The 12,056-nt window shown below is 46.9% G+C and overlaps 1 protein-coding gene across 2 annotated transcripts in view; it reads left to right on the forward strand.

Annotated features, from left to right (window-relative positions):
* The window catches only part of Dally (division abnormally delayed protein), a 46,384-nt gene that overhangs the window by 22,794 nt on the left and 11,534 nt on the right, over window positions 1-12,056 (forward strand). For both annotated transcript variants that reach the window (XM_071713494.1, XM_071713493.1), the window contains exons 5-6: window positions 3,038-3,318; window positions 11,802-11,946. In XM_071713494.1, the coding sequence (XP_071569595.1) occupies window positions 3,038-3,318; window positions 11,802-11,946 (426 nt within the window). The remainder of the gene's footprint in view (window positions 1-3,037; window positions 3,319-11,801; window positions 11,947-12,056) is intronic.

Raw genomic sequence — 12,056 nt, forward strand, 5'->3', positions numbered from 1 at the left:
TACTCTCGACAATTTCTAATTCTCCTATGCAGCATAATTTGCAAAATCGCAATGGGACACTATTATACTTGAATTGGAGTCTCCTCAGATGCGCAGCGCTCCAAACTCGCCTCGTGTTTCATCCACTTCGCTCGAGTAGAGAACGAAGACAGGATCGAGGGAAGGAAGGACGGAGGAGTCGCGTCTCTCGGAAAGAGACAGGAAGACATGGAAAGACAGAGAGGGAGAGGAAGAAAAAATGAGAGATTGAGAAGACGAGAGACGAGAGAGCGAGCGACGTTTGAACGCCCACGCGTGCCGTCTTAATTACGCTCGGCCGGCCGGTTTTACGATTATGCCGCCTCGAAGAGCCCGAAGAGCCCGAAGAGCAACCACCGTACCGCGTACCGCCGCGCCGCGCCGGGGCCCGGCTCCTTTTATGGGCCGCGTTAAAAAGTAATTAGGACAGAAAGGCGGCGCGGGAACCGTCGCGGGAGAGATGTCAACGATAATCTTAATGACTATTGTATAAACGCGCGCGGCGCGCGGCTGATAATATGATAAACGCACGTTTGACTTCTCCGCTTTCGCTCCCAGTGAAGATAAGACGGGTTCACACTGCCTATCGCGCGACCTAACCTAGTGAAAATCACATAGGTGATCCTCCAGGATCACATAACTATCGCCATGATGAGAATGTGAAATCTCTCTCACGTGGAGTACTTGGCGAAGTTCGTACTTGAAGCGTCACATTGCGATTTCCGCGAGAACTGAAAGAATTTCAACATGATAAGACGAACGGTGGTTGAATGCTGATTGATGAGATTGACGATAACGGAAGATCTCGGAAAGGCTTGCATCTATTAAAAAGAAATTACGTGTTTATTATGTCGATTGACGAGATTGATAATGATGGATAATCGAAGGCGATAAAATTGAAACGGAATTATATGCTTAAATTAATGAGATTGATGATGATATAACTAGGAGGTGATAAAAGATATTTTACGTCAGAGAGGAATTTAAAAGATTCTCGAAAACCATTTGCTGTCCCGTATAAAAAGACATTTATGAAGATAATTAAAATTGTAAATCGCTAAGATATTTCTCATCACGAGTCGACTCTCCTGTCAAAGTAGACATTTTCATATATTGCCTATAAAATACTGACGAGTTTCATCACATGACATAAAATTCCGAAAAATAAGAGATCTTATTTCAATTTAAAATCGACGAGAGATAAAAAGTAGCGGAAAATGCGGAGCGCAGAGACGTGTTTTTACAAAGTCGTTTTACACAAAATCGTTTTCGACGAACGGACATTTGTAAAGCCTTGTGTATACGATGCTAGAAATCGGTCCAAGTCCTCGATTCAAGTTCTCGAATAGAAGTAGTTGTATACAAGTATACTTTGATGATTCTAGATAGCGTTATAGTCGAAAAATGTGGGGTCGAGAGCTGAGTATGAGCCTGGGCCCGTGGAATATATATATATATAATTCTCTTTTCTCTATTTATCAAAGATTTATGAAAGTTATATACATTTCCGTTGTCCAACGTTACATTGACCATCATTGACTAGCTATTTATAAAGTAATAACGTTGGCAACATGGAATTGAATCGATAACTTGTACGGAAAAATGGGACAGGATGCATTTTTCTGTACGAGATTTCTATTCGAGAAATTCATCCGAGTTGCCTGTGTACACGATTCGAGTTCTAGTAACTTTTTCTCGGACCGAGGACTCGGACCGATTTCTAGTATCGTGTACACAAGGCTTAACAAAGGCGGAACTGTTTTCGATTTGAGCGATGATATATATTTTTTTTCCTTTTTGATGTAGCGGCGGAAAACTTTCGCTCCGAGTGAAAACGCTTTTATCCTTGCGATCGAAGCTACACGTTGAAACGCTGAAACGCTTTAAGCTTTTAAAGCTTTCAGATACACGATATGGCTCGACCCATTACAAATTCTTCTCGGCGAAATCACGTTAAAATTATTCTCCGCTCGCGCCGAGGAGGACGATTTGATAATTTCGCCGTTGCGCGATTGCGTTTGCAGACCTCTACGTGATCCATAAATAGCAATTTACAACTTAAGCCGGCTGAAATATCGCGAGTTCCTGTACGTGATCGTTGTGAATGCACCTTAGATTACCTCGGGTATTCGCGCGCGCGCGCGCGCCACGTATACACGTACACGTGGCTGGCGTGCAAAAGAAGACGAGAAAAGTTGCGCGTTTGGCAAGCCACGTTTCGGGCCCTGGATATCTCAGACAGACATTACGCTATAAAAAGACGCGGCGTTATGCTATTTTCCGGGAAGTCTTGCGAAATCCCGAGTACGCTGTAAAAATATCATCATCAGCTGTCATAATGTCTCACGTGTTTCAATGCGCTTCGGAAAAATGTTGGCCAAGAAAGAGCCAGGCTCTTTTGGGACGGGGAATGCTCTTTGGCGACGAAATACGTGTGTGTGTGTATGTGTGTGTGTGTACATGCAGTGTACGCCTTGATTAACGCGTGAACGCGCCGAAACGTGGCGTGACGCGGCCGAGTGTAAAAACTGTCAGGGCGCGTCGCCTATTAAATCGTCGAGAAATTGACGTCGTTCGGAACGGGAACAAGTCGTTTCGCCAGGCGACACTTTCCAACGGCCGCGCCGCCGGCAAAAGCTCTCACCGAGCCGATCTTTATGCGTGCGTCGCGTTTACCGCACACTCGCAGCCAGGTGCATCGATATACGGGGTGTCCCGGAGCACGTTAGCGCGAGACCTCGTCTCTCATCAGTCATCCGCGACTTCTTCGATCCGTTTCGAGTCCGATTTCTCCCTCGGTTGAGCTTCTTGAAAAGACGCTCGTCATTAACGTTACATTCATTCTCGTGCAAATCGACCAAATCGTATTTGCGATAATTGAACATTCCCGTTCTTCCTGTCGTTTATAATTCAGAAGAGTTACCGCGACGTTCGGTCTATACATAGATAGATTTCGTAGAATTTTCATCTCGTGCATGTGTAATGAACGGATCGATACCCTCTGGCCTTTTTTTCCCAGGTGAGAAAGGTGTGCGGTCGCTCGGAGCTGCTGCCGTTCGACGAGAAGAGCCTAGTGTCCTCGGATGCAGCTGCGAAATCGTCCACGTCGTCCACCAGCGAGGTGCACGCAGCTGCGTCGTCGCCACACGCGCAAGACGACCTGCTGAACCAGTTGCACAAGCAGCTGGTTAACTTCCTGGCGAGCGTCCTCAGGTCCCGCATCTTCTACGGCACGCTGGCAATCTCGATCTGCGAGGACAACCCCGACCATCATTGCTGGAACGGCGAACGCGTCGGAGAGTGAGTACCCTGATCCCGACAATTTTTTTTAACGATAAGGATTTTTTATTCGACTAATTGGCTATCTTTATTAATAAATAATAATCGTCACGACGTTTCGACCATTGGTTTCGGTCCTCAATCGATATAACTTTGATGCTAACATAACATAAGCATCTTCTTTTAAAATTATTATAAAGAATTTATCGCAAAAAATATCACCTCAGCCAATTTTTATTAATTTCTCCGCAAATCAGGGATATCGATGTTTCCTCTCTCGATATAAAGAAGAAGGGCGGGCGTTAAATCATCGGCAACAATCCATTTCTCTGACGTCACGTGGGTACATAATACTCGGGCAAATACAAGTTCATTCTAAACGCGTTATCGTATCGGGACGGGGCCGTTGCCGCAACAAAAGAAAAATGGTATACAACGTTCATTCGGCCGCACCTTCTCCCGGCCGAATAAACGCCGGGGAGAAATAAATGGGCGCGCGAGGGGTTAACAAACGCACGCGATTCGCTAATCGAAACTGCCGTCGCTCAAAATCCGAGCCGCCGCGGAATGCGCCTTCGTGGGAACGATCGCGGTGCGAAAGAGCGGGCGCGATGAAGAGCGCGGGAGAATGGAACGCGAAGGTAGCTCGCTCGCACCCTTATTAATCAACGAGGCCGGGTGGCCTCCGCCTTAAGATGCCCTCACACCGGCGCGGCCTGTCCGGCTCTCCTTTCCCCGTCGCGGATCTCTCCACACGCGACACCCCGATCGTTCACGTGCCAAATTATACCGTCTCGCGACCGATAACGCGCCGCTCGATCGTCTAATCGAAGACGCGCTCCCGCCGCTTAATTAACCATCGGCGACGAAACGGAGCGGAGTCGGCCGATATCGGCGACTCGAGAAGACGAGCGCCTTCGTCTTTATCAACATCATTGTCCGCAGTCACTCGAGATGCCTCCTACTCGACCGTGAAATGAGAGTAGAGAGAGAGAGAAAGCGGACTCGCCTTAGCGATAATATATGTATAACCGATCGCACGGAGGATAATTCGGAGGATAATCGAACGTCGAGCTGAACGCCTAAATGAGATTCCGCATATCGCGATAATAAGAGGATATCTGAAGCGCGATTCGTTAATTCCGACGCCTCGAATTTGCGGGTCTCGCGGGTTACATATGTAACATCCTCCGGGAATGAAGTTTTCAGCAAAACGTTGCGCGATCTCCTCCCTCTACCTGGCTCTTCAATTGTTCTCCTCGCGCGTATCTCGCGCTCTTTGTATTCCACGCGGGCGGGTTCCGTGCAAACGTCACGCGCGCACGCGCGGCGGAATCCCACATGCGGGATGCGATTTTCCGGCTGCAGCTTCATCGCGCGAGAGAGTAAGTCGGGACCGCCGCGCCGCCGCGCCGATAACGTATTCCCGGCAGACGCGGCCGTTAAATCTCTCGAAATCCAGGTTTACCCGAGCCGACGCGAGTTCCCGCGCGGTCACCGCTCGTATGCGCGGATGCGCGCACGTGCATATAAATAAACACACACGCCCGTTCGCGTGCCACGGCTTCCACCGGAAGAGAGCTTTCTCTCTTTCTCTCTCTCTCCCCCATCCTCTCTGTCTCTCCCGCGTGCCTCTCCCGGGCGGGCATACGAGTATATAGTATCTCACCGTGGAAATCTAAATGAGATTCGATCCGTTGAGGAAGCCGTCGAGGATTCCGCACGATTCGATCCGGAGCGGGAAGTGAAACCGTTCGGCACCCTCGATTGAGCGCGCTCGCCAACTCCGGTAATTCGATTCTACGGAAAAGGGGGTGGGCGGGGGGAGGAGGGTTGATTGAAAAGCGGGCGTCTCTCACGCAGTATTCAACGGCGACTGGTTTTCCGAAAATAATTTATGTTACGCGGTAGCAAATTTAATTAATTTCGGATATTCCACGGGTAAATTAAATTAATTAAACGACCGAACCCTTTCCCCGGTCTCGCTCTTACGTTCGCCTCAAATCCCGGCATCCTGCTGACAGAATTAAGATCGTATGAATATGATGACATCCTTAAAAAATGAACGCTGCTCTATCAGATATCTCTATACAACCGTACACGACCCGGAGTAATTTTTTTTATCAAGCGACGACGATCTCTACATGATACAGTAGCATCGACAACAATAACAGCCTTCTCGGCTAGAAGATTTCGGAGCGCGAAGAGAAAGAGGGGTAGGGGAGCTGAAAAAAGAAAGATGTAACACTTCCTCAATGCCACTCTCGGACATCGGCGAAGACGACGTCGTTGGAAACGGCATGAAAAGGGGGCCCGGAAGGGGAGAAGAAGAACCGTGGAACGGCGAGAGAAAGATCGAAGACCTAGGAGGAAGAGGAAGATGACGTGTTTCGAGGGCGAGACGGCGGGATGAGGTGGCGAGGGGGGGGGGGGAGAGATGGCAGCGCGTAGCCTGTGGGACGCCAAGCCGCCAAAGAGTCTGGCAACGAGAGCAAACGGGCGCCGCAGCGTCGCCCGGTACCTGACGGCGCGCGTGTGGGTGCCGACACACACGTACATGTGCCCGTACACGCGGATAACGCGGATAATATTGCGCGCCTACGTAATGCACCTACGCGTGTGTGTGTGCGCGCGCGCGCGCGATTTCGCGGGTCGGCCGGACCGACGGCAGCCAAACATCTTAGCCACGAGGTCACGATGTCGCAAGATCATCCGCGCTGCTATTTCTCGCCGCTTCTCTCGCCTCGAGCCGATCGCGCGAACGTATCTCTTCCCATTTCGCGAGATCGATCCTCAGATCTCTCGCGCGAAAACGTTAGTCACGGAAGTTAGACAACGATTTGAAGAATTCCCTTTCAAATTCGATTCGCAAGACTGTATTTAACCGTTAGAGGCTACGCTACAAGTCTCAACCACTTGAGACTGCATTGTCCATATATAGATCTCGTAACCTTGATGGCGTATGACTCTGGGTCTAATCAAGCAAATTTAAAAAAGTTATATATGAAATAGAGATATAGGAGAGACGACTGAAGAATATAATAGAATTAGAAAAATTGCCAATAATTAATATTAATGATTGTCCAAAAACATCAATTTTTGAAAACAATTTTTAGCAACATAAATGAGCGTTGAAATAGCCTCTAGGTCTATGCATGGACCTAGTAGCCTTTAAGGGTTAAAGGAACGAAGATGTGCACGTTGTAAAAATTCGCTAAAGTTGTTGTTTGTCGAAAACACGGATGTACCGCGGTACCGAGAGACCAGTTTTCCCATTTACTCTCGAAATAACGTTCCGCGAATGGCTGAATGGCACAGCCATCGATAATTCAACGCGTCGTTTGTTAAATACTCGCGGCCGAGCGCGTCGCGCGCTCGCTCTAAACGCAGGAGTAATCCCAATTAATCCCGTCCGGCGACACACGCACTCCGCGGTTCGATCGTCGTGATGAACCGCGGAACCTGATATCTGAATCGCGTGCTGAAACCGTATATCGTCCGTGTCCGATACGGCTGGAAAGCCGCTTCGCTCCGCGTCGCGCCGCGCCGCGCCGCGCGCCGAGGGCTGGCCAGCGGCGATCACGTACCCGCTTCGGAAAGCGAGTTCCCCGACGATGACTGGATCATCGACGACGACGGCGAGTATACACGCGTCGACACGTCGCGAATCCCGACACCTTCGCGTAACGCGTAACGAGATGACGATGCGCCGAGCGCTCACGCGCACGTATTCATCGATCTCTCGTCGTCCTGCCGCGAGACGAGATCGCTGACAAACAAGCGGAGTGCCTCGGGAATAATTGGAGCGTGCGTTATGCGAATTACGGTACAAAGGGCCGGGGTAACGTTTACCGAGAAAAAGAATCAGGTGAAACATACTTCACGGTGGAACTCTGTAATTAAATCGTGGACCGAGCGCGCGCGTGCGGAAACCCCGAAAGCGACGTTTAAACTTTTATCTCGTTTTGCAGAATGCTTGAAGAGTTGGCGGTCCATTAGTTGAGTTGCAATTACCGCCAGATAAAATTACGCAAAAGCTCTATATTAATTTTCCGCCTCTTTCTCCCCAAAACAAACTTTCTGTCTGCGCGATTTCTCGTTCGTGTCGCGAATCGTAGAATATTACAGTTGTTTATGTTGAATATCGGAAAATTATTCATTTCCATAACATAAATCTAAAAGAAACACAAATGTGCATAAATCAAAGATAAGTGCGGTAGATAAGGCTGAGACATTATAAAGAATGCGCGCGCGCAATGCGTCATCAGCGAATCGCCCATATCGCGGTACGATCATTCTTCTAATTTAGCTGCAGCTTCATCGACACGCTCGGTTGACGTCGAACAGTGCGGACGATATATTAGCATACGCTTATCCGATACGTCGTTCGAATGGGAACGAATTGCGCGGACGATATGTGTTATAAATAATGCATTCGCGACTAGATGATGGTGCATATATATATCGAGACATTTCGAGAGATAGCATCTGCTGGAATATCAATGTTCTAGCGACGTGAATAGCGAGTCATTCATAGAGAGGTCTGGCTCGGCCCATTTGTCACGGAGGCACATTAGTAAAAATGCCCCCTTTTAAGAGGTGAGCCGAAGATCAGACTTCAAAGATAAACCACTGCCTTCGGCCTTCGTCGATTTGTAGGACGATCAATAGAAAATAAAGGAATTAAAACTCTTAATTGAATTAAATAAAAGCTTAAAATTAAGTCAATTGGAACTGAATTGAATTATTGCTTCCAATTTTAATTTTGGCGGTATTAATTGCGATGCAAATTCGACGAACTGACGAAAATTTGATGAAATGCGAAACCGACGGTATAAAATTACAAACTTGTAATCAATTTTTTTCATTAACGAGAAGCGTTTGTTAAGCTCTCAAATAATAATCATTGTTCTCTCAGCCGCGACGTCCGGTTTTCGTTCCTGCCGAATTGTCGTTTTCTTTTCCATGACGGACGATCGGTATCTTCTAACAATCGTGAGAACGCGCTGTATCCGGCCATTAAGGAGACTAGCCGCGATTAATTTAGTTGCGTTTAGCGCTTCAATGTGACCAACGAACCGCCGCGCCGCGATAATCGAGCGAACTTCTTGTCGTTCATCCGTTCAATTATAAAAGCGCTTCTCCTTGCCGCGAAATGAGTTTGATTAAAGCGATTCTAAAATGAAGCTGCTCCTCGACAGCTCGATACGGCGATTTTATCTTGATTGAATGCCTTCTCTAAAATGGCTATTTCGATCGCGTTGCCGGATTCCTCGACGCAAACGCAATCCAACGGGGACAGTCGTTATTCCAAATTCCAATGTTATCTATATAGCTCCTAAATCGATATCCTGCGTCCTTTCGGAGAAAATTTAATGAGCATTTCTCTCCGAGATGTATAAAATATTAATTGCATCAATTACATGTCTTAATTAACTTTGTCATTTGTCACTATTTTATGAGACATTAAAAGACTGGAACTATCTGGATTTAATTTCCATTAGAAAACACATATATTATAGTTTTATATTTTATACTGTAAGACTTTTCTAATAAGAACCGTTTAATTCGCTCGCATTTATTGTATTTAATATACGAATAGCACAAAGGAGACTTTTGTATTATTTAAATTTAAGATATCGTGTTAAGTTACGATCGCGAAATGACAAAGGACGGCCTCAGGGGATACAACTTTCGTATTTAGGTCGGAAATCAAGCTGATGCCCTATTTCGCGCAGGATGATACGAACACCTCCTTGCTTTTGGAATCCGCGGAATAATGGCGGCGTCTCACGGCGCTCTTTCCCGGCATTGAAATATTAATTTGCCCCAAAGCACGTTCCATCTCCTAGGCGCTCGAGAGATCGATGCTGGCGCGTATATGGTTCACCTATACGCGATATAAAGGCTCTTGTCCGCCCGGCCTCCACGTCGCGGCCCCTCCTGCCATTCACGGATTTCTTTGACCAATTTGCAACGGGCATACCTCCGCGAGACGAGAGAGAGAGAGAGAGAGAGAGAGAGAGAGAGAGAGAGAGAGAGAGAGAGAGAGAGAGAGAGAGAGAGAGAGAGTCGGGCGAGGTCGAAAAAGCGCTTTTCACGTTACGGCTACTGAAAGTCAAACCTCTCGCGAATTTACCTCCGTCCTTTATGCAGTCCCGAGCGAACTTTACTTTAACGGAAATTTAACTCGAGCTTTAATTACAAAAGCGTCGATCGCTGTCGAGTCACCGGCGCGCGGCGGAACGAGATCGTTTTCGAGGAAACGAACTCGAGCCGAAATAATATACTTCCGGGGAGGGTGGAGTTACTTATTTCTCTTTCATCTTTTCAATCGCGCAATGCCATGCATTATCAAATACTCTATACGCTATGATAATACGCAGCGAGGAAATGCATCATTTTCATGCGGACAGTTTTCGCATTCGATCGCCGAGAAACCAGTTTTTGTCGGCTCGTTTCACCGGGTCTTCGTCTTTCCGCTGTCGAGATCGTGCGGATTGTACTCGTGTTAGGGATGAAGAGGTACTCAAGCAGAGAAAGGAGAAAGGAGCGACAGGTGTGGCGCGAAAGGAAGCGCTTTATCTAATCTCTTAGTCTTTCTCCCTCTTTTTTTTCTCTCCCAACAAGTTTATCCTAATAAGTTTACAAGAACCATAAAATGATAATCCTTAAGTTTTGCACGTCGAAATTCGCGAGCTGACAAGGGAGTCCGTAAAGGAGACTTTACGCACGTTATATAGTGCTTTAAAAGAAGATATAACTCGAGATAGATGCCGCAGGGTGCGATTTAGCGGAAAAGGAGCGGCGGAAAGTTCGCGGGGAAGATGCTGGGGTGGGCGCGAGAAAACTGCGAAGCGCGACATGTGCGCGGGGCGAAAGGGGGATGGAGGGAAGGGTGAAGGACGATCTCTCTCGAAGGAGGTCGTTCCGTGAATGGCCGGCATTCAGGAGCACCGAGAAGAAGAGTCGGCCCCACGACTTCGGCGATATTTCAATTCGCTATCGAGCCATCTAGCTACGCTGGGATACCTCGGTGCGCCTGTTTGGCGATGTAATATTTTTCATGCGAATAGCGGGAATAATAGCGAAAAGAAGTAGTAGATCAGACGAAATTGAGATCTTTGGGCACAGGGAGAGAAATTAAAAATTTATAGAAGCCAATGCTAATGTAAAATCATATTGATAAGGAATGGTAAAAGATTGCAGGAGTACACAAATGCATTAGTTACCATCATTTTTAACAACTACGATGATTTCGTGGATTAATAAATTGCGGCGAATTAATTTCGTTTATTTTATACTTTCACCCGATATCACCGATATCTATAAATACGTTGGTATACGCTTGTATCTCACATTTTACGCGCGATTATATATAGCATCTGCTGAAATAAAAAGTATTATGGAGAAAAAGAGAGAACGATGTAATACAAGTAAAACGGCTGCTTCCTTTGTAAAGCCCGAGCGAAATATCATCGACTTCTGGTACATTCGCGGATATATTTGTTCCCGGTTCATTGAATCGCAGGCGCTTAATCGCGTGGCGATCGAAAAGCGGAAGGCGTATTCTGCGAAGCGGCGCGAAGCGATTTGTCTCTTTTGTCGGTCAGCACCCCGCAGAAGATAGAAGCGCGGAAGATAACCGCGCGCGCCCGCGGATGAATGCGCGGTGGACGCGCGCGCCGAGATCGCTTCGTTCGCGTCGCGCATTTCTGCGAAATATCAAACAAAAGCGGCGGACGTTGGGATCGAAGCGCGCGCAGATATTACGCCGTGCGAGGAATCGATTTCTAATTTTATATTTGACGGGTGTGTTGGACTACTGGTTTCGGAAATCCCCGCGTATCTGAGAATGGCAAGAGTCGAGCGGAGTCGAAAACATCGGAACGACTACATCTTTCGACTGCATAATTTAGTTGTTCGAAGTATGACTGATATCGCGCCTCATTAAGATTCTAATGAATATATGCAGCAACCTACATCCACCTGCCTTACAGGTTTCATTTGGCTGGGCACATTGGAGTGCAGTGCATTGGCAGAGAGCTTATCTTTATATGGAAAGATAGAAGCCGCGCGCGCGCGCGATATCGAAGTAATAACGCTCGCGATTTACGCAACCAGGCTCACGGAAGAAATGCTCACTCGGTGGATTCTATTCATAACTCTCCGATCATTGTATTTTAAACGCCACGATATGCGTGTTCGCGTTTTCACAGTCAAGTCTAAATGCGACAGTCTGACAATACCATTATCACATAATTTCGCAACCATCTTTGCTCTTTTTTTTTCTATATATTAATTCTATATTCGGTTGCGAATTTTACATTCATATTTCTGTTGTAATACAATAGAGATTATTTCAATGTCTTATTGCATGGTTTTCACATTTATCTCTTGTTTACAGAATTATCTATTTATACCTGTATATGATGTAATTCGATGTAATTTCACGAAATTAATTCGATTTTGTTACAACCGCAGTTTTTTTTCTCTTATTTCAGATACACGAAAACCGTAGTGGATTCCAGTCTGAACGCTCAACGATACAATCCTGAATTCACGATAACGATGTCGTCGACGCCGACCACCTACACCAGCAATACGAACACCAGCGCGCTCATTGATCAATTGAGGCACATTAATCAGGTGAGTACATGAAGTCGTAATTCGTCGCTGAGGTCTTAAGTGGATTCCTCTCCCTCGGATTAAATCGTGCCGCAATTTTCATTCGTTCGCCAAATCAAACGCCGTGCGAC

The sequence above is a fragment of the Temnothorax nylanderi genome, unplaced genomic scaffold (assembly GCF_030848795.1).
Source record: "Temnothorax nylanderi isolate EJ_2023f unplaced genomic scaffold, tnyl_v1.0 TNYL_tig0124_pilon, whole genome shotgun sequence".
Lineage (NCBI taxonomy): Eukaryota > Metazoa > Arthropoda > Insecta > Hymenoptera > Formicidae > Temnothorax > Temnothorax nylanderi.